Here is a 22,907-nt window from a genome sequence, read left to right as displayed (position 1 = left end):
ATCCTAAATTGCATATTGGTCAAATTAACTGGCTTCCAGATACAATGAAGTACATTAAAAATCATTCAAACTATAGTTCCCTTTCTACCTATCCTTTATTGCTGACTTTAATGATATTTTCTATGGTGTTTGGTTTCCTGTAGAGTTTCTAAGTTAAACTGCTTTTGTTATCTAAATTTTGATTACTCTTTAAGTGAATGAATTTAAATTTTATCACCAATATTGCATTTTCTATATTCCAGAACTCTTGGGGTATGTTCGACTTTCTGGCTGTGAACTTCAGTCTCTTACCCTCCAGACTTATTTTCAACTCTTTATTATCTCTTTATGTTTCATTCTGGGTATTTATCTTCTAGATTGACTAAGTCTCACTTCCCTAGTCTAATTGGTAACTAAATTAGTGTGGTTGAATTATTCTTAATTTTCTTAATCTTATTGTTTGTGTGTTATGAACATTGTTTTGCTCTTCTTCTATAAGTCTTTTTTTTTTAAGATTTATTTATTTATTCATACAGAACTGGGGTACAGGCCAGAGATGCGGAGGGTGAGAGGCTTCACCAGGGACAGAGTGGGGAGCAGAAAAGGCAGATTGATGAAGTACACTGCTGAGGGGAGCAGCGGGCGGGTCAGGAGAGGTCTGCTGCGCCATGTGGTCACCTCCGGGGCAGGCGGGGGTTGAACTCATGCGGAAGTGGCTTTAGTTTCTCAGTGCAGTGCTTTAACCCGCTGCGCCACCAGGGAGGGCCTAAGTCTTTTTTTTTTTTTTTAAAGGTTTTATTTATTTATTCATACAGAACTGGGGTACAGGCCAGAGATGCGGAGGGTGAGAGGCTTCACCAGGGACAGAGTGGGGAGCAGAAAAGGCAGATTGATGAAGTACACTGCTGAGGGGAGCAGCGGGCGGGTCAGGAGAGGTCTGCCACGCCATGTGGTCACCTCCGGGGCAGGCGGGGATCGAACTCATGCGGAAGTGGCTTTAGTCTCTCAGTGCAGTGCTTTAACCCGCTGCGCCACCAGGGAGGGCCCGGCCTAAGTCTTTTTTTATGGGGAAATGGTATGAAATACTCAGAACACTGTTTAAAAAAAAAAAAACAAAAACTATTTTATGATAGTATTAACAACAACAACAAAGTAACAATCCCCACTTTTCCCAAACTGTAGTCACAGCATAAGTAAAACCAATGTCTAGTCTCTTTTCCCCAAGTTGCAAGGATCTGGAATGCATGTGGTGAGTAGATTTTCTCGAATGGCAGCTCCTTTCTCTGGTCATCAGTGTAGGCTTTCCTAGGCAGATCTCAGTCTCAAAACAGTCAATCAAATTCTAACACGTCAATCACAGGGAGACCATCGTATTCCTTGACATTGTTCAGTAGTCCCTTTACTTTTATTCTATTTCTAATGTGCCTTAACTCTGTGATTTCAAGATCATATATAAAACATTTGCTCATGTAACACATTTCAAATGAAAATACTCTCAATCTCTAAATGTATTCAGTTTGCCTTGAAGTTTTTCGTTTCCTAGTCTAAGTTACCCATAATGATCTTTAAGGAACTACTTAGCTATGTCCAATCTATGTTTGTGAGCCTTTCAAATAGAAATCATGACATGAGGAATATAATGATGAGGAGGGGATGAGGAAGATGAAGGCAAGTAAATGGGAGGTTGGGTGTCTTTAGTAAGTTTTCTAAGTGGTGCAGATCACTGTCTTTAAAAAAAACTATCAGTCTTCTCCATGCTCTTATGACATTTTTATTGACATTCTCAGCATTAGGGCTAGCTTGAGAGTACAGTCACCTGCCAGTTATCAGTGCTAATTTAAAACCAGCATATTTCTTGATAATTCATTTGCTACTTTTCCCCCTTTTTTCACTCTATAAACTAAGCTAAAAGTAACTTCAAACAGTGCTTAGCATTTACAGTATTTGCATATGGATGTATCCATACCCTCTTTAGAGTACATAGTCTCATATTCTCATAGCACAATTTGCAAGCAAATTCTCCACCTGCTTGTTTGCATTCCCAGCTGTGGAGATTCAATGTTTGTTTTATTACGTAACCAAAGTAGCACTACAAATACACAAACATAAGCAAACATTACACTGAATATTTTGCTTTAACAAATATACCTAATATATCTAATTTTCTCTTCTCTATCAAGAAAATAACTAATTTACAGATCTCAATTTGTATTTTTCATTGCTGTATAGTCTTCTGTTGTATCCAATGCTGTGATTGATTTATCCGTATTAACAATGATGGACAACTGTATGATTTCTTAGTGTCAGCTATAGGAACAATAGTTACTTGAACATTTTTGCAAGTATTTCCTGGCATGCTCATACTGAAGATTCCCTACTCCATAACTATAGGAATGAGATTAATGAGTGCTAGGATATATTTCCCCACCTTAGTCATATGTTTTCATTCTGTTGCACTGTTTGTTTGTTTTTTTTAACAATAATTATATGAGTATGTAAGAAAATCCCCATTGCTTCATATACTTTCCAAAATTAGTAATACCAGACTAATATTTGCAACTTTTATTTATATAAAATATCATTACACATTACTACACTTTACATTTTATAATTTTTTTCCTATTCAAAATTCAAATTCAGGGCCTCCCCGGAGGTGCAACAGGTTTAAGTACAGCACTGTGAAGCTATCCACAGCCACTGCACCATAAGTTCAACCCCCTGCCAGAGATCTCACCCACATGGCACAGCAGACCTCTCCTGCTGCTCCCTCAGCAGTGTATTTCAGTAGATTTGGCTGTTCTACTTCCCCACTGTCTCTGGTGAATCCTCTTACCCCTGTACTTCTGGACTACATCCCAGTTTTTGTATACATAAATAAGTAAAACTTTTTTAAAAATTCAAATTTATCACTAACTCAAAAAAAAAATGACTGATTTTATATACAGTTGCTTACATTATAGATGTTAGCATATGCCTGCAAATAAAAATACAGATAGTGCACATATTATGTGTATTGCATACCTGTTTATTAATGTGCCGTTATATAATTATATAACCTTTGTTTTTTATGTCTTGTATTTCTTTTGTAGCCAAGAAATATTATTGCAGATATATTTCCATTAAGCAAACATTGTATCAGCTCATAACATTAGTTAAAAGCTTATTTTCATGGAAACTTTATTACTGTTTGAAACACCCAATGAACATCTGGAAAGTAGTGTTAAAATTGAAAATGAACCTATCAAATCTTCTATGACAATATTTTCCCCAAGAATACAGAGACTTCTTTCCAATACTATGAAGCTAAGGGCTTTGCTATTCCTCCAAAAAACTTAAGATGCCACAATAATCTTGAGGCAACCTGCCTTAGTTTGCTGTTTTCAAAAATTATGATAAATGAGTGACCAGAGAGAAAAGTACTTGAAAACATCACAAAACACATCTTGGCCCAAAACCTATGTATCTTAAACACATCCCAGCTTGCTAATAGAATGGAGAAAAAGTAGATGACGCTGAAGAGGAGGAAGGTCATCACCATTGTCATGGCCCTTTTGTGGGCCTCAGTGCTGGGGTCCCGGGAACCCACACAGCCGCGCCGCAAATTCCTGGTGTGTCTCACCAAGGACAGAAATAAAAGGACCAAGGAGATCAGGGACAGGAGAAAGGGGATAACATAGGTCATGCTAAGGAGGATCAGGCTTCTCAGGTAGGCAGGATGATTTGCATCCTCACACACAGTGGCATTTCTTTCTTGTCCTCTATAGGAGAGCATCCAGAGCTCAGTGAGAGCATCCTGCAGGAGGGCGTCTGCGCACAGGAAAGACAAGGACCCCAGGAAAATGACAAGGACCACTCTGTTCATTCTCCACTTCAGCCAGAGGAAAAAGAAGTGGGAGAAGGTGGCGATCTTCAGGAGGTACAACACGCTGAGGCAGGTGGCTGCCCAGGTAGCTAAGTGATTACTTAGTGACCAGAGCAAAGTCACCACTCTTGCTGCCGTACCAGAGCCATACATGAGGGGAAAGAGCCCCACGATAAATGAGTCCAGTAGTGTTACCCCCAGTTGAAGGATTCTGGCCGCAGCCAAGCTGGTCAGGATGAAGTCAGCTGCTGAGATCTTGCCCTTCTTGACCCACTCCCTGCAGTGGACCAGCGCAATGAACCCATTTCCCAGCATCCCTAAGGTGATTTCCCCTGTGATCAGCACCAGGAAGGAGGCCTTCGCTGCAGTCCACATTGCTAGGAAAGTGTCTCCACTGTCGTGTCTCGCTGAAGGCTTGCTAGTTAAGCAGAAGCAGGTCTTCACCCATGCATGCTGCTTTCTGTGTCTGTGTTCATCCGCCTCTGCAAGGACAGCCCAAGCCCTGCATTCTGCTGGTTCCACAGAGCTGCACAAAGGACGGTCAAGCTACCGCTAAGGTAATTCTAGCGCCACGCCCAACAGTTGTGCTAAAAGACGCAAAGTATCATGAACACCTTTCTTATCACTCATAGCCAGCTACTAAGTGAAGTCCAGAGTCCTTGCTAATGATGCCCTCTTGTGCTGGGCACCAGCTGCAATTCCTACCTGTGCAAATGAGCAGACGGCTGAAGACAGGTATGTCAACATGCAAATATGAGCGCTGTTTTCCACAAGTTTATACTTTTGTCTCCCATGAGTCATATCTTTGCATGCAAATACTCATGCTTTTGAATAGAAATTGCTAGGCAAAAGAATGTTTTATAATTGCATTATGTGTCAGTCATCAATAAAATCCTTCTGTCTATAAAGTATTTTTGTTGATTCAACATGATTTATTATTAACTCAATATTGTTTCCACTTTAAGGAGAACTCCCAGGTTCTAGAAAAAAAACTATAAATAATTTATGCATAATATTGTATTGTTAAGTCAGAAAGAGTAAGCAAAATATACTGACTGCACAATATAGTTGTAACGCAGGACAAATTATGAATTTATAAAAATAGGGTCATTTAGTGGAACTTAATCCTTTATAATTTTTGAAGAAACATGAAAAGTATTTAACACTGATGCAAGGGCATGGGCATAGTATCCTAGGGCGACTAATAATCTTGATGCGTTATGGAAGGACATCTTTAATTTTACAATAACTTTTTTTTAAGATTATTTATTTATGTTTGCAAGAACTGGGGTACAGGTCAGAGGTGTGGGGGGTGAGAGATTTCACCAGAGACAGAGTGGGGACAGAACAGGCAGAGTGACTGAAATTCACTGCTAAGGGGCGCAGCCAGTGGGCGAGAGAGGTCTACTTCACCATGAGGGTCACCTCCCTGGCCAGGGATGGAATGCATGTGGCAGTGGCTGTGGATAGCTTCACAGTGCTGCGCTTTAGCCCATTGCACCACCAGGGAGGGCCCTAAGATAATTTTTTTTATTGTCTGTGGGAATTGAAATGATGCTAAGTGCCCTCCCGATTCCATATTCTCTTCTTCTTTCTTAATGATAAAACGATATGTTCTGGGCTCAGGAGTTTTTCACATGAGTGGAAACTGTGCAGTCTTCCAGATCTGTGCAGTGAAAGTCTTCGTGCTCACTCGCACTTGTACGAGCCTCCTGACTATCTGGGAGCCACAGGGTAAAGAGTTTATTTTTTTTTTAAAGATTTATTTATTTATTCGTACAGAACTGGGGTACAGGCCAGAGATGCAGAGGGTGAGAGGATTCACCAGACAGAGTGGGGAGCAGAACAGGCAGATCGACGAAGTACACTGCTGAGGGGAGCAGCAGGCTGGTCAGGAGATGTCTGCCGCACCATGTGGATCACCTCTGGGAGGGGATCGAACTCATGCGGAAGTGGCTTAAGCTTCTTAGTGCAGTGCTTTAACCCGCTGCGCCACCAGGGAGGGCCCAGTAAGGTTTATTTTTAAACAGCCTGATTCCTGTGATAACTGCCTGGGAAGGTTCTCAGACACCCTATTTTCAGACATACGTTCGATGTACACTACAACTGATTTCTAAATAAACAAAATTAAATTGATGTTGGGTTTGTGTTACTGTGTGTCTTGAGCCTAGGAGGCACAGCACCGAGACCTCCCACATGGTGATTGGAACTTAGAGTGTGCAAATGCCATTTATTGGCATTTGAATGGTGAAGAAATAAAAGCAGGCTATCCATACAACATAGAGTTTGTGATGGATTTGATTTTTTTAATCGTATTTTCAGCGCTCATATAGTTTGTGCATCCATTTATTAGTCACCAGACTTGCAATTCCACCAACTCTTCCACAGGCTGACTTTATAGCCTAAGGTGTCGGCAGGGGAAAAAGTAGACATATCCATACATTATGATGCTAACATTGCTGGCGGTGAGAGATGAATAAAAATAAATGAAAATCAGATGTGAAGTTGCTTTCTCTTCATTTGGATTATGCTAAAATTTCATAAGAATTATATGTGAAAATTAAGTTGTTGAATACATTTGTATCTCAGAACTGCTAACCATCCTATGTCAATGCATAATTTCATTATTGTCTGCAATTTATAGTAAAACAAATGTGCAATGTGTTGCCTCTAATTATTTCATAGACATCATAGATATCGCTTTAATAGATGCAGAAATGTCATTAAATGATATACCCATGTGTTTACTAATTTGATATTGAACACATATTTAAGTTTGGGAATATCCAGTTTTCTCATCTGAAATTTAAAAGGAATTTTTTTGGTAGCAAGAAGGAGGAGGCAATTGGTCATTTCGAGATATAAAGGATATAAAGGAGGTTTAGGGAGAAGTGAGTAATTTGACATAAGATCTCACTTCCAAAAAAGATCTTCTTAGTTCAAAAAGTGGACAAATGGACAAAATGTCTTCCCTACCTGTACATGAACACAATACCACTGACAATCATCTTCCTTTCTTCATCCTTCTTGTTGAACTTGATCTTTTTTTTCTGAGTTTTTTGCCCATTTCCATGAAATCTGATAATTTTCCATGAAATCTGTGTGTATATATATATGTATTATGTAAATATAAATAATGTAGTGTAAATGTTTGTCAGTCTCAAATTTTATTGTTTGCAACATTTCTTGAAAGAAGTTCCTATTGTTCTTTTTTTTTTTTTAAAGATTTATTTATTTATGCATACAGAACTGGGGTACAGGCCAGAGGTGCAGGGGCAGTGAGAGGATTCACCAGAGACAGAGAGGGGAGAACAGGCAGACTGATGAAGTACACTGCTGAAGGGAGCAGCAGGCTGGTCAGGAGATCTCTGCCGCACCATGTGGATCACCTCTGGGGAGGGGATCGAACTCATTCTGAAGTGGCTTTAGCTTCTTAGTGCTGTGCTTTATCCACTGCACCACCAGGGAGGGCCTCCTATTGCTCTTTTAACCATAAAGCAAGAATTCATGATGGACTAGCAACTGTCCCCAGCATGTGTCCTCAATGTGTGATTGAAATTTGACCCCTTGTGATGCAAGGGTTAAGTCTCAGTGCTATCAAGCTACTGCAGCCACTGCAGCATGAGTTCCATCCCCAGCCAGGGAAGTGACCGACATGGTGCAGCAGAACTCTCCTGTCTCACCCACTGCTCCCCTCAGCAGTGTACTTGAATCAATCTCCCTTCTGCTCCCCACTCTCTCTCTGGTGAATCCTCCCACATACATACCCCTGCACTTCTGTCCTACCCCCCAGGTCTTATATAAGCAAACAAACCTTAAAAAGAAAGGAAATTGATCACTGTGACCATCCAAGACACAGGAGACAGTGAAATCTGCATACATGGTGGAACTAATGACAATGCACTGTAGCAATGGCTTCTTGAGATAAGTTGCTTGTTATTAAAAATGCAGGTAAATCTAAATTATTTTATTAGAAGATGAAACATACAATATGTATGTGAAATACACATGACTTTATGATTCTAAGAAATGTCTTCCAAAGTTCTGTAACTGAGGTTGCTACCCCCCAAAATTGGTTAACAATATGTTGATCTTACCATGTTATATTTTTATAAACACACATACACATGTAGATAAAAGACTCTTCTGCCTAAATCTTTGGAAAAGACTTAGTTACATACACATGAGAAGCAGCAGCAGGAGTATAAGGTGTTAGACACCAGTTTGCTCTCTGCACGAAGATCTGGAGCTCCCACCGGCTTCCTTTCCTCCAGCCAGCGTCTCAGCTGCCTCAGGAGTGACACACAGACCTGCTTTAGCTGCTGGTTGCCCCAGATGAAGATACCTGAGTGGCTTGAAGGATACAGGTTCCAAGTGTCTTGCAAAACAGAAGGACCAGTTTGCTTCGCTGCCAAGTAAAATTCCAAATGGAAGTGATTTGAATCAGAACATAACCAGCAAGTAGCAAGAGAAAGGAGACCACGGTCTGCATGGCTGTGCCTACAATCCTGTGCCTCTGAGCTACGTCCTCTTGAACTGTTTCCATAGGGAGAAAAAAATCAACAGCAGAAAAGACATCAGAGACATCACACAGGGTATGAAGTTTACCAGTGTGAATAGAGTCGTGGAGAAAGGCTTGCTCTGTGCCTCAGGTGATCCTCCGACCATGTTCCCTTCATACTCACATATTTCATATTCTCAAGTACACTTACCCCTGCAAGACGAGGAAACAAAAGGAAAGCACTCCCCAAGAGTACTGCAGAAAGCACATTTTCACTCTCACTTTAGGTAAAGAAATACAAGACTTGAGAAATCAGGTAGCTTGGAATAAATTCTGCCATAACTAGGGTGGAAAGAATATTCAGCAATGACATTATCATGTCGAGAAAAAACAAAAAGTCAAGTCTAAAATCACTGGTATTTATTTCCTGACTTAAGTTCTATGTGCCGTGCAACTGATTTCCAAATACGCAGTGAAGTCCTGGCTTCTTTCAAATTCTGTGACCGGTGCCAGCAGGAAAACACAGGGTGTGCAGACAGACAGGTTCAGTGCTGTCTTCACAAAAATATTTATGTTCTCTAATAGTTCAGACTGACTCCTAGTCTCACCCTGCAAATTCTTGTCTACTCCTTGTCTACACTAGCATATTGCAACACTGACTGAATTGGAAACCTGTTCTCATTTGAGAAGAAGCAAATAAAGATATATTGTTTTGCAGTTTTCCCCTTGTTTAACCTCTCCACAGTTTGCGTTCATCAACCTAGTTTATAACATACAGAGAATGTCTAATTTATTAATTGGAGCATGATCATAAATAGGTTCATTATTAGCTCAAATTTATTAACACCAGGTTAATGTAGAAAGAACCTGTTTTCCTATCAAAAGCAGTCAAGTTTTTTTGGAATCAAGGCCAATACTTGCTCAAAGCTGCTTGTTGGTAACTAATATTCATCGATAACTTATTGTTTGCAAGCTCATGCACACACACACATTTCATGGATGAGCTAGTGTGCTATGTAGTATGTATTCCATGTCAGGGAGGTCATTAGGCTTGAGTCCTCTCATATCTAAGTTTTTCAACCCACTGTTAGGAGTTATCAAACATAGCTTTTGTGCTTACCACTTTGATAAACTTTCTCATTTCAGTCTATTTTAATATTTAACCATTAATAATTAAAATATCCAGTAACTTTGTAAATGTACCAGGTTATTAAAAAAATATGGTTTTCATGGCAGAACCTAGACTTGTCCACATGATCATTCAGATTTGTATTTTTGCTTAAGTCACTTTTTTTTCTTCTTCTTTTTGGTTAGTAGCTGTTTAACTCAGCTGGATTTCAACCAGCTTCAGTCTTTACAGTACACTTGTTTTCATCATAGATTGCCACCTGGGGAAAACCAGCCCTCTGCTTCACAAGTCTCCGGTCCTCATTGTTCATATCACTATTGACCTGCTCCAGATGATTATCAGTAAAATTCAGGTTTCTATTTGAGTGGTCTTTGGAGGAGTTAGTATTCTCCTCGGGTAAAGTGCTTTCAGTTTTACCTGTTTGGTTCTAAGGCTCTGAGGACTGTGACTTGCTCATTTCTCCATATGCTATTTGAAGCTTCACAGTGAGAACTTCCACCTGGGAGCAGAATGTAGCAGATTGTAGAATATACAGTCTTCTCTTTAATCAGGTCCAGGGAAAGAAATTGCTCCACGTATAACTAAATTCATAAGAGAGCTGTGAAAGAAGAGAGTCAACTGAACTGAAATTCAGCAAGAGAGCTATCCCAGCAGCTCTTTGTACTGAAACCATTCTTAAAGTGCACACGCGCGCGCACACACACACACACACGTGGGTGTGTACATGCATGCACAGTAAGACAAGTGTCCAGAGGGTTGAATTTTTTTTAAAGGCCAAAGTTGAAAGATCACTGTTCTGCATCAAAGCTTACGATTAATCAAGATGGTATGGTAGTTTCATTAAGATAGGGAGCCAAGGCCCTCCCTGATGGCACAGCCGGTTTAAACACAGCACTAAGAAGATATAACCACTTCAGCATAAGTTCCATTTCTGCCAGGGAAGTGACCCACATGGCGCCATGGACCTCTCCTGATCCACCTGCTGCTCCCCTCAGCAGTGTACTTCGCCAGTTGGCCTGATCTGCTCCCCAATGTCTCTGTTGAATCTTCTCACTGCCCCTGTACCTCTGACCTGTACCCCAGTTCTGTACACATAAATATTTAATAAAAATTAAAAAAAAAAAGATAGGGAGGTAGATAGATGATGGTTGGATTGATAGATAAAAATGAGATATGGCCCTCCCTGGTGGCGCAGCGGGTTAAAGCACAGCATTGAGAAGCTAAAGCCACTTCCGCATGAGTTCGATTCCCGCCTGCCCCGGAGGTGACCACATGGCGTGGCAGACCTCTCCTGACCCGCCCGCTGCTCCCCTCAGCAGTGTACTTCGTCGATCTGCCTGTTCTGCTCCCCACTCTGTCTCTGGTGAAGCCTCTCACCGCCCCGAGCCTCTGGCCTATACCCCAGCTCTGTATGCACAAATAAATAAATCTTTTTAAAAAAAATGAGACATAATTGAAATGAAACAAAGAGTTGAAGTTGTGTTCTTACCAAAAAATTAGAAGTGAGGTGATACATTAATTTGCTATCATAGTCCTTTATATATATCATTACATGCTTTTAATATATTACTAGGCAATTTATGCCTCAGTAAAAGGGAGAAAATGAGTTGAAATTTAAGGCTTCTTTGTCCTTGACCCATAAATAACTGCAGAGAGCAGGCTAAGTGGGCTACTACTCTCCAGTTGTATGGTGAAGTGGAAACAATTGAAAGTACAAAACAATGTGTACCGTGTATTATTTATTATCTAAGAAAGGGGAGAAGCTCTAAAAGCTAACTTTTTAAAATGGTTACCTATTTGGAAGGAAACAGAGGGGAGGACAAGAGGCTTGATTCCTTGGATGGTTTTGACTCTGGCATCATGGGGAATAGTGGAAGAGTCCACATAGTTGGAAGTGGAAAATTGGGGGCTTGTTGGGGACCTGCCCCAACTACTGATCTGTCGGGAGGAGAGACAGGCAGGGCCCTAAGGCGGGCATGACGTTAGTGAGCAGATATTCCAAAATGGGGAGCAATCCCAGTCGGGAGTCAGAGTTGGGTGCAAGTCTTTCTGCTCTGGTCTCAGCTGGGGCTTAATGTGACTCAGTACATCTAGTATGTCTTCCATTAGCATAAGTTGCACTTGTACTGAAACCATCTCCTGATTCCCATTCACCTTGCACTAACTACTCTTAGGTCCGCCAGTATTTCAGGTCACTGAAGTGATCTGCTGGCATTTCTTCCAAGGGCTGTCTAGTTGCTGGGGTAGTACTGATATTGCAAAGTATCTAAAGAAATTCTAGTGAGCATCACACAAACTAAGTTTTATAAATTTCCCAACATTATTTGTGCAAATCTTATCAGTAGATGTGGAGAAACAGAAGTTCTTTAGGCCACATTAATTTTGCTCTGAACAATACATTTATTTAGTGCAGGGGTTAGTGTGGAAAATTTGAACAGTGCTTTTCCAAATTCAGATAATGATCAGAAGTCACTCTCAGAATAATCCACGTTTGTACAGGTTGTCTATGATGAAAACTACAGCACCACCAGCGAAAACAAGATTAGAAAAGGTAAGGAAATGTCTATCATTTAAAGTGTAGGTGGTTATCCAGTATGATGTTACCCTAAGTGTATTTGGGGTATGGAAGCTGATGTTACAATTTCCAGCCTTTGGACCTTAAGTCATAATTTCACGTGTGTCTCCTTGCAGAAATCAGGTTTCCATATCTAATCTGGATTTTTCATGAGTTTACATGGGGAGTGAGAATTTGATATTGCGATTATGCACTGGGGGAAAAAAATGAAAAGAACTTGCTTAACGTGCAATTTCTGCCACAACCTAAAAGAGCCCTAAAACATAATAGAATGTGCCCAAATCTGTACATCTTGTTCTACTATTAAAGCCAATGTCACAAAATCAAAATGGCAAGGCACCTGCCTGAAATCCCGGTTTTACTGCAGGCGGACAATGTGCCTTAGTGCAAATGATACCATTCACTTGGCTTCATTTCTTTAACGTACCGTGCAAAATCACGCCTGTAAGGCTGCCCAAGCGTTTTACTAAATACTACTAAGTAACACGCAGGCCATTTATATAAACCCGCTCGGGGGCTACTACGTGTTAAGCGCTAAAGGCTAAATATCATTTGAGCAGCGGACAGGAAGAGGCGGGGCGCCCGCGGCTGCCAGGGGCTCAGCGCCGCTGGGGAGTCGGCGGCGGCGGCGGCGTTAGGCGCGCAGGTCTCCGGGAGCCGCAGCCACATAGCCCCAGCCCGTCCCGGACGACGTCCGGGGTCTGCTGGGACCCTCGGCTTCAGGAACTGAGCAGCGGCGACACCGGGTCCATGGCCACCGCGGCGGCTCCGTCTTCGCTGGCGCTCCGGGCCTGCAGCCCTGCCGCGGCCCCCAGCTCGTACGGGGTCTTCTGCAAGGGGCTCTCCCGCACCCTGCTCGCCTTCTTCGAGCTGGCCTGGCAGCTGCGCGTGAATTTCCCGTACTTTTACATCGCGGGCTCCGTGCTCCTCAACATCCGCCTGCAGGTACACTTCTAGTGCGGAGACTTCGCCGCTGCCATTGCGTAGGATCATGGCGGACTCCCAGGAGCCCCGGCGCCGCGGAGGTCTCGCGAGAGTGCTGGGCGTGGCCCGCGGCTGCGCACTCGGTCCTCAGCCGGACTCCGGGGCCGTCGCGGGGTCCGGGCAGGGCTGGCTGCTAGAAGTGCGTGAACTTGGTTCCGGCCACTTGTGTACAGAGACTCACGCCCGTATTTAAGCCGAACGTTCTTAAAAACTGGACGAACAGACTGCATTATTTTAGAAGAAGAAAGACTGTACAGATATTCAGGGAAAAAACTTATGTACAACAGGCTCAAGGTCCAAATTAAATGAGTGTCGGGACTTGGTTTGGATCGGATTGTAAGCAGACACTGAATAAGAAGCCGCAGATCTTCGGGGTTGGTTGGGAAAGTCATCTCTTCATTCCTCCGGAGGAAACAGTGACAGAAACTTTTAGGGAAAACAACGCAAAGACGGTACAGGAGTCGCATCCTTCAGATATCAATTTTTGAACCGAGGGTTGGGTTTTGAGAGGGTCGGAGGGTAAGAAAGTGGACTTTTGCGGTGTCCCTGGGAGTAGCACAAACTGCAGACCCAGGAGCCAAAGACAAGGCAGCTCAGTCTTAAGCACACAGCAGGGCTGTTTGGTGGATAACATTAGATATTCATCATAGTGTAAATGCTGTTTATGGTTTTCACCTTTTTAAAAGAATTATGCTTACAAAATAGAATGCAAGTGACATCAGCCTTTGCAAAGTAAAAGTAGACTTTGCTGGTAGTGACCTTGAAAGGGGAGTGGTGAGAAGGTGAAAGGGTCTGTAGTTGATGGGGGAGGGGCATCCTATTATTCAACGATAGCCATAAAGTTGCTAAAATAGTAATATAATTACATTTAAAGAGAAAGGAGTAGAGGAGAGACCAGCATGAAAACAACATGCCTAAAGATGGAGAGTTAAATGTCTCAAAAAAATAAAAATAGTAGACTCTCTGGTATGTTTATATGTGAGTCAAGAGGTTTTTAATGTTTCAGAGGTTCTGCAGATAAATTAGTGGCTTGCAGACCTTTTTTTAAATTAAGGAAACAACGCTGAGGCAACTATAAACCCTAGGAAAAGTGAAAGGTTGCCAACTGTGAATAATAATAGCTGTATAAAGCTGGTCATGATTATGGAAACATTGAATACAAATGTAACAAATCCGTAGGTAATTTGGGGACTGGAAAGGAGAGATATGTATAATGGGGGAGACTCAAGATCTACAACAGAAAAGTCAATTAAACTATATATGATTTAGGGGGGAAAACTCAGTTAAAAGTGGTTATCTTGAAGAAAGAAAATCAGGGATGGGTAGAGAAGAGCAGGGACCGCTGCAGCTTTTCACTACCAGACTAGCACTATTTGACTTTTCTTTAAGTAGAAGTTAGTTCAAATAAGTTTCAATTTTTTTTCGAAGTTCTCCAGATAATTCAACTTTACACCATTGGTATGGGTCAGCAGGGTGAAATTGAGTTTTTAAATCAGGGAGATCTCTGTTAAAATATGAACTCTTAATTGTGTAGTCTTGGGTGGGTGATGCCATTCATCTGCCTAAACCGGTTTCCTCCATTAACTGAAGTAAAATGCCCACTTTGAAAGGTGAGGATTAGCCTGCCTTAGTGCTTCATATGACAGTACCCTTCATATGTGAGTAAAACTGAAAACTCTTATGAAATGCCTGTTCTTACAGAGATTTAACGGAGATATGTAGGGTACTGACATGAGCTATGAAGACATTGCAGGAAGATTTTTGGTAAAACATTTGCACAAAGAGTGGCAGTTATTTGCTGCGGTGAAGATTTAAACTATTAACAGTGTTCTATATTACGAATTGTGTCCAACAAAGAAATACACCCCAGGGCCAAATAGCTAGTGCCCACTCCAGCACCATGTCTGGATGTGGGTAATTAATTGTTCTTTCCTTTTCTCCAGCCAGACTATTGAGCACTTTCTACTTATTCTTGCCCGCGCCTTTTTGCCTTTTTTGGCTTCTGGTTACTCATGTTTGCTTGTTCTTTGCTCTGTCATCAGCCTGGAGCATCGCCTAATGCAAAATAGATCATAAAAATTATTGAATGAATGCCAAATTAGTTGTTTTTTCCTACACATAGTAGCTGACATGTCACTTTTTCCATTAAGATTTTCTGAGCTGCCTCTGACCAGAATAGACTTCATTGCTTTTAATCCATCCAAGGACTGTGTCACTTACACTTAGTGGTGCATTCATTATCAGATCGGGAGGGTTTTTTTGATTGGATGGGAGACACATTTCCCAGACTATCATCTCTTCCCGTGGTAATTGCATAGTGCTGTGATTGAGTGCAGAAACTAAAACATCTTGATCTAAAATACCAGAAATATGATTTGATCGCAGTGCCAAGGAGCATACAAACGGGGTGGATGGCATCACTGTTTCCTAAAGCTACTAAAGCTGCATTTGCAACATAAAAGACCCCACCCGTAGCTCCCTTTAAGCTGGCGTGGGGAGATCCAGGTGCTCCTTTTAGGTGGCTGCCTGAAATCTGGTGTTTTCAGCCTTTTTCCTCTTAGCAGTATTTTACTACACCGAAGAAACCTAGGCACTTTATCACTTTATTGAACTTATTTATCATATCCTCCAATTAGATTGGAAGCTCTGTGAGTGAAGATACTGTATCATATCCAATTTTACAACCTGTATATCAGGAAATGTATAGTAGAACCTGAATGAAAGAATGAAGCTCTGTGACTTAACCATTTATCCTTCATATAGTTCTGAAACCTAAGTGTGTGTTTTTCTTCTGATGTGATAGAACTCAATGAACTTTCCCAGCATCGTTGGAAAGCAAGAATTGTGCCCTGACCAGTTATTCTATAATTTGCTAGTTATTGTATTCCTCTTGACATCCTTCCAGGTAACATCCATGAAGTTTCCAAAGACTTTGCTTGTTCTTTGCTCTGTCATCAGCCTGGAGCATCGCCTAATGCAAAATAGATCATAAAAATTATTGAATGAATGCCAAATTAGTTGTTTTTTCCTACACATAGTAGCTGATAAAGAAAATAAAGCTGTGTTTGGGCATGATACTCAGGTCATCCATTTTATTACCCATAAATTGAGCTTTTCTTTTTATTGGTGGAGACGTTTCTCCAACTTGGAGCAAAAAGGTACCATAATTCTGACCTATGAAGAAAAACCTTGTTTATGAAGTTCAACATAAAAATGCTGAGGAATGGTCACTGTGTTATAGTTGAACTATGAAGGGAAATAGGGGTCTTAGTCACACATAACCTAAGAGGGAACATGAATTTTTTTAAATTAAGGGTAAAAATGCATACAGCTGCTTGACTGAAAATGTATTATCACTATCCGTATCACTTTTTAATGTAATAAGTTTTTAATACCATGGGCTACATTGTTTTCATAATTTTCATGTGCTCTCTGAGTTTTTCATACAAGGAAAGTAGGATTTAGCAAGGTTAAATAATTCAGTAATTGCCTGAATGACAATTGAATCTCATTCCTAAGGTAACAATTGATGAGAGAATTTTTTTTAATATATAGCTAAAGCAGAGTGATCCTGTTGCTTTTCTCAACTATAAAGCTAAGTATTTGTTGTATATAGTGGCATTGCCTTTTATATCACAATTACTGAGCACACTATGAGAATATAAATATTCAAGATGTTTTGTAAATTGAAATCTGCCTAGAGTCACAGGCGTATTTGTTGGGGAGAGAGACAGTTCCCCCTCGCTTGGAGGGTTTCCTTCCCTTGCAGCAGAGATCAGTAACTGAAATTTGGAGCTATTCCATCACTGTCCTGGGGTGGCCTGGCTAAATTTCCTATTATATTTTTGCAGTCCTATTTTTAATGGTGGCTTTTCCTAGTGGAGTATCCATAGCATTTGATAGAGCTAGGATTTACACTTGCAAATGTGGGTGAGGTGGGAAGGTTTCAGAACACGTGACTAGAGGAGCCGGGAGTCCCTGATGCCAGAAATTCCTGAGACTGGAAAAAAGTCTGAGGAGTAGATTCAGAGTTGGACTAAGAAAAGGACCTCTGCAGTAGCAGCCAGGATTGCCAACACTTTGGATTGTGTCACAGCAGACTACTCCCATAACCCATTAGCCCTGGCGCCACCAGGGAGGGCCAGCCCTACTCTTCTGTCTTCTTAAGGGATCTGCAACAGACATTAGAAAATCTTGGTCATCCTTAAACTTTCAAGCACAGAGGATCTGGATTTTGTCTGGCTGAGAGAGTGCAGTGCATCAGTGAACACTGGGAGGGAGAACAGAGAAGGATGAGTCATCAGGCTTTTTACGCCTCTAGCCTCTGTGGCTTTCACCTGTGGCCTTGGTGTTAATACAGAAGTCCCGTGAGCGTAGGGCAGCACGCAGCCTGATTGTGGACACCTGGCGGAGGGTGTGGGCCTGCGGACATGTGCACACCTGCGCGTAGAGGCCGGGCTTGTAATGGTGACGTCACTGAGACGGGACAGCTACAGGCATGAGCAGCGTGACTAAGGTGAGCCCATGAGTCCAGGAAAAATAAAGATTTGATGGGGCTGGGGAGGCTCCCCGCTGCCTTGCCAGCCAGCCTGCCGCAACAGGCTCCCTCCTCTCCTGAATTTCTGGAGAGAAAAGAAAGCTCAAAGATTGGCTGGTGGGGCTCTCCAGCCTCCTGGGCCCTAGCCTCCCCCAGCCCCCCCTGCTCCCTGACCTCCCTGCCTGCTCAGTGCCAGGTTACCCTCACAGAGGAGGATTTTTATATCTTGAGTGAGGCAGAGGATTCAAAATGACAAAAGTTAAACCTTCACAGCCAAAAGGCAAAAATCGTTACTGACAAACTCTTCCAAGAATAACTTGACTTTAAAATCAATGCCACAGAATAGAGGTTGTGTCCAACAAAGTAAATAGATGTTTAAGTTGAAAGGAACTCTTCCAAACATTTTAGAATGTTTGATTGATAACAACTTTGACATCATATACTAAATTGGAAAAGGAATATGTTTAACAGATGTGTTAAAATTCAGGTCAGCTTAGGTCTCCAAGAAAGGGAAAAGAAGTTATTTCTAACTCTCTAACATGAACAGGGATAGAGATGCCAATACACAAAAGAGATAATGCTTTGTCTCCTGAAGCTGTGTCAATGCTGGTGTCCCTCAAAATGACTTACTAAACATAGTCCATCTGCCTCCTGTGATCTTTAAATATCCCCCCTCCAAAATAATGTCTTAACTTTTTTTCTGAATTGCTCCAAGACCAATCATCTGGTCCACTTGTGGAATGGAGATTTATCCTGGGATGCCCAGCACAAGACTTCATTTGTGTGGACGACACTGACCAATCTCAGGTGAGTGGACACTGGGAAACATGAGTTTTGCCACGTGATTCTGTATGTCATTTAAGGGAGAACCAGGCCTTAATCAAAACCAGCAGATTAAATACCTAAGCCATCAGATTCCATATTTTCTTTGGGCTCTGATATATTCTTGGATGTTTCCACTACACAATATGATTTCACCACTAAAGTGTCTTTTCTGTTTAAGATCAAGGTCTTGGGCAGAGCTCAAGCCTCCGCTGGCATTAGATACAGGTTATTTGCAACTAGTTTCAGATGTGCGCAAGCTGAGGGGAAGACATAAACATTCTATCAAGACAGTTCACACTCGAATGTTTATTTTGGAGAAACATGATCCACAAGAAAGCAATGGCAGTCGTTTTGTTCCCCCATATATTGGTCCTGTACTAGGATGAAATTCTCTCCAGATCCCAGGGGACTGGCTGTGGGTATGACAGTAGTCATTTCTCCCAGAGCATGGCTTGGGTCTCCAATTCAGGCTTTTGCTATGGAAAGGGGAGGCACAGAATTTAAGCTCAAAAGCCCAATTGATTTATTTATTTTTAAAGACTTATCTATCTATACGTACAAAACTGGGGTACTGGCCAGAGGTGCAGGGGTAGTGAGAGGCTTCACCAGAGACAGAGTGGGGAGCAGAACAGGCAGATTGATGAAGTACACTGCTGTGGGGAACAGCGAGCAGCTCAGGAGAGGTCTGCCACACCATGGGGGTCCTCTGGGGGGGTGGGGGTGTGTGTCGGGGGATGGAACTCACACTGAAGAGGCTGCTGCCAGCTTGCAGTGCTGCGCCCCAGGGAGGGCCCAAAGGAAGACTGCAAAGGCAGCCACCGCAGCCCAGCCCGGCTCTATCCTCTCACAGGTGTTTTCTGAGCTGCTCTCTCAGGGGTGGGCCCTGCTCCCCATATTGTCACGGCAAGGATAGTACATGAGAAGGGAGGCCTGAATCCCAGGGAGGCATTTACTGTTCATCCTCACTCCTAAGAAGCAAGAGTTCATCCCCACTCCTAAGAAGCAAGAGCAAACTTGGCCATGGAAGACAAGTTTGCTAACACTCACACAAAAAAATAAAAATAAAAACTATATTCAGTTTCTCTTAGTATATAAAAATAATCTTTAACATTTTTACTGAAAGGAACACATTCTAATCCAAATTCTCAGTTTCTGAATCTGAGTCACATAATTTGAACTTCGCCTTTCCTAAAGAAAGATGACCCTAGAGACAATCCTTAGAGGATTTCTTACAGTGTCCACCATAAATGCAATTTAAACATCTAGGCGTGGATGTACAGGTATCATGACATGATCGGCATCATCATGGACATATCAGCTCACTACACTAAGAGTACACTGTACAAAATTTTTATGGTTCTTATGTCTTCCCAGCAACAGGTTTGATGAGCTACTCCATCCTAAATACCATCTGTATATTTTCAGCACTCTTTGTGGTCTGCTTTTACCACTGAAAGAGCCTGGCAAACGAAATCCTAGCATGTATGTCTTCAAAATGATCTTTTTTTTTTTTTAAGATTTTATTTATGCATACAGAAATGGGGTACAGGCCAGAGGTGAAGGGGCGGCAACACTAGTGGGGAGCAGCAGAACAGGTAGATGGACAAAGTACACTGCTGAGGGGTGCTGGGGGTGAGCCAGGAGAGGTCTGCTGCGCCAGTTGGTTCCCTTCCGGGGGGGGGTTGGACTTTGGGTTGAGGCGGCCCCGGTTTGGTTTCCGGGGGCGGGGTTGCCCGGAGTGCCACCAGGGAGAACCCACAATGATAGTTTTAAAATATGTTTATGTTACTTATAAATCCATTTATAAGTTATAAAGCTAGTACAGCACAAGCTATTTTATTCAAAGTTGTAATATTGTTAGCAAGCATAATCTTACCACTTAGTACTAAATATAAAGGCACAGACTTGTCTAACACGTACACACATAGGCAATACTTTCTTGCAAACTTTCCTTTCCTTACCTCTGGCAAGTCAGTTGTGTTTGTCTTCTCTGACAAGGGACTCTAGTAGCATCATATAATTATACAGACAGACACACCACAAAATTGATATCAACATATGATTTTGATCCTTGCAAAGTAAATATGTACTATTATGCACTTAGGATCACTTTTAATTGTTCAATTTTCTTTTATAAATTTAGTTAATTGTTCTCTTTTTCTACAAGGGTAGAGTGAGTTCTATTATAGCTTGGATTTTTAATGATAGTCGACATTATTTTCAAGGATTTTGTAATTCTTTGAAGTCCCTGGGTCGACCATAACTCAAGCCTTCATTTTATGAAACTGTGGGAAGAGGAATATGCTAAATAATAAAGTGAGGTTTAAAAAAAAGAAGATAATATTCATCATGCTATTTCAAACACTTTTTTGATTTTTTAAAATGATTGAAATAGCATTGTGTTTTAAGATTCATATTTCTTAAAAGTTGTATCTTGTTACAAGGTGAGGTGCTACCAGCACTTTTTCTCTTTGGTTTATTTTAACTTAATGTGCAAGTACTCTACCTATTCAAACTTGGAAGCAATTGTCATTTCTAAATAATCATGTTATTTTCTCACATATGAATTAAATAAATGTTTGCCAGCACCTATAACATTTATGTGTGTGTATGTGTGTGTGTGTGTATATATATATAGTAATGTATATCTTATATTTAGTCATATTTCTTGTTACCAGCAAGTTATAAAATGACACCAGTATATATATATATATATATAGTAATGTATATCTTATATTTAGTCATATTTCTTGTTACCAGCAAGTTATAAAATGACACCAGTGCTTGCATTCTGAAAACAACAGCACAATGTCCCCGGCAGTGTGAGTGGATTTTTAGTTTATAGGCAATTCTAGGGAACATCTGTGAAAGAATCCAGTGAGAAAAACAGAAGTTAAAATGGATCTTCAATCTTTTTAATTCTGGAATATAGAAAGGTCTGGAAAAGTCTATGAAGCAAGAGTTTTCACCCTTTTCAGGTGGCATTTAAGATGCCTCAGTAGTTGCAAGGCAGCTTGGTGCAGCTTTCTGTTTCCCAAAATTAGGATAAAGGAGTGGCCTGAAGGAAAAAGAGTGACTGCTAGCGTGACAGCAAAACCATCTTGAATTTTCTGCGACACATGGAAAGTCCATCCTGTTAACACAGAGGAAGAAAAGTGAACCATGAAGAGAAGGAGGAACAATGTTATCATTTTCATGGCCCGTTTATGGGCCACAGTGCTGGGGTCCCTGGGTCTGGAGATGAGTTCCAGCTTCCTGGTGTGTCTCATCAAGGAGAGAAATAAAAGGAGCAGTGAGATTACAGAAAGAAGAAAGGGGATTAACTGGATCAAACTGTCAGCCACCAAGCTCTTAGTACATAGCAATCTTACACCTGACAGCCAAGTTGAGTTTCTTAAGTAAGTGTCGCAAACATTCCAGCAGCCACTAAACTTATCTGTTAATGCCAGGTGGGCCATCAGGAAGGACAAAGACCCCAGCGGGAGTACCAACAGCACTGTGCTAATTCTCTGCTTCAGCCAGACAAAGCAGAGCTGGGAGAAATTGGCTATTTTAAAGAAGTAGAAAACACTTAGACAGGTAGCCGACCAGGTAGCGAGGTGATTGTTCAGAGTCCAAGCAATAGCCATACACGTGGCTAGTTTATCATCGCCATAGACATGTGGCCATAACACCATTACAAATGCATCAAGTACTATTATGGAGAGATGGCCGATTCGGGAGATAGCGAGCCCGGTGAGGATACAGTCCGCTAAAGAGAGCTTTTTACATTTCACCCAGTCCCTGCTGTTCACCGGCACAATAAAGCCTTTCCCCAGCATTCCAATCACAAATTCTCCTATTGCCACCACCAGAAAAGTAGTTTCCATTTCAGATGGCATTTCTGTAGAAAGAACCCAGAAAGCAAACACTCTCTTCTGAGATTTTGCCGACAAAATACTGTAGAATAATGAGTTTGATACTTTACACTTTCGTGCTGACAACGCTGAGATTCAGATATGAAAAAGATTAGATTAATCCCAACAGTCTGAAATATTTGACCAGGCTTCACAGATCTTCGTGAAAATTGTATTCTTCTCAATCCATTACTGGTTCCCAAGGTAAGCAGTGAATGCATCCATCATGCGTGCTAGCTGTGAGTTCCACTTGTGAGGGTCTGCGGAAGAAGGTCAGGTGTGCACGCATGCAAATTGAGGCCAATTTCCTTACCCTGATTGTACTTTCCTTTTCAATGGAAATCCAATACAGTTTGGATTCAAATTTCTTCATTTTAAAACCATCCTCTAAAAGTAAGCTCTAGACTGCAGTCATTATTCATAAATTCCATGTGTGTAAAAAAGGAAAAATGTGTAAGAAAGAGAAGCAGCATCAAGGAGTTCAGACAGTTGTTGAAAAAGTAACATCCAATAGACGATTACTACTGAATGTGAGAAAAACTGAACCTCAATGCAACTTGAACACATGAAGTTGCTACAAAATTTATTATCCATAGTTCTAATTTCATGATTTGGGTTT

General features: G+C 41.4%; 3 protein-coding genes across 3 annotated transcripts; 1 reads left to right on the top strand and 2 right to left on the bottom strand.

The window, feature by feature from the left end:
* Positions 1-3,274: 3,274 nt before the first annotated feature.
* LOC101632991 (taste receptor type 2 member 42-like) lies at positions 3,275-4,216 on the bottom strand. The gene has a single exon (XM_004693144.1). The coding sequence runs from the start codon at positions 4,214-4,216 to the stop codon at positions 3,275-3,277; it is 942 nt and encodes a 313-aa protein (XP_004693201.1).
* Positions 4,217-12,708: 8,492 nt separating this feature from the next.
* SMIM10L1 (small integral membrane protein 10 like 1) lies at positions 12,709-16,107 on the top strand. The gene has a single exon (XM_012732889.1). The coding sequence runs from the start codon at positions 12,797-12,799 to the stop codon at positions 13,001-13,003; it is 207 nt and encodes a 68-aa protein (XP_012588343.1). The 5' UTR covers positions 12,709-12,796; the 3' UTR covers positions 13,004-16,107.
* A 5,233-nt stretch (positions 16,108-21,340) lies between these two features.
* On the bottom strand, positions 21,341-22,273 carry LOC101632538 (taste receptor type 2 member 42-like). Its single transcript, XM_004693142.1, has one exon. The coding sequence runs from the start codon at positions 22,271-22,273 to the stop codon at positions 21,341-21,343; it is 933 nt and encodes a 310-aa protein (XP_004693199.1).
* Between the last annotated feature and the right edge of the window lie 634 nt (positions 22,274-22,907).

This window comes from Condylura cristata, unplaced genomic scaffold (assembly GCF_000260355.1).
Source record: "Condylura cristata isolate star-nosed mole 26May11 unplaced genomic scaffold, ConCri1.0 scaffold00036, whole genome shotgun sequence".
Lineage (NCBI taxonomy): Eukaryota > Metazoa > Chordata > Mammalia > Eulipotyphla > Talpidae > Condylura > Condylura cristata.
Note: the sequence above shows the minus strand (reverse complement) of the source record. Positions and strands in the feature narration are given on the sequence as shown.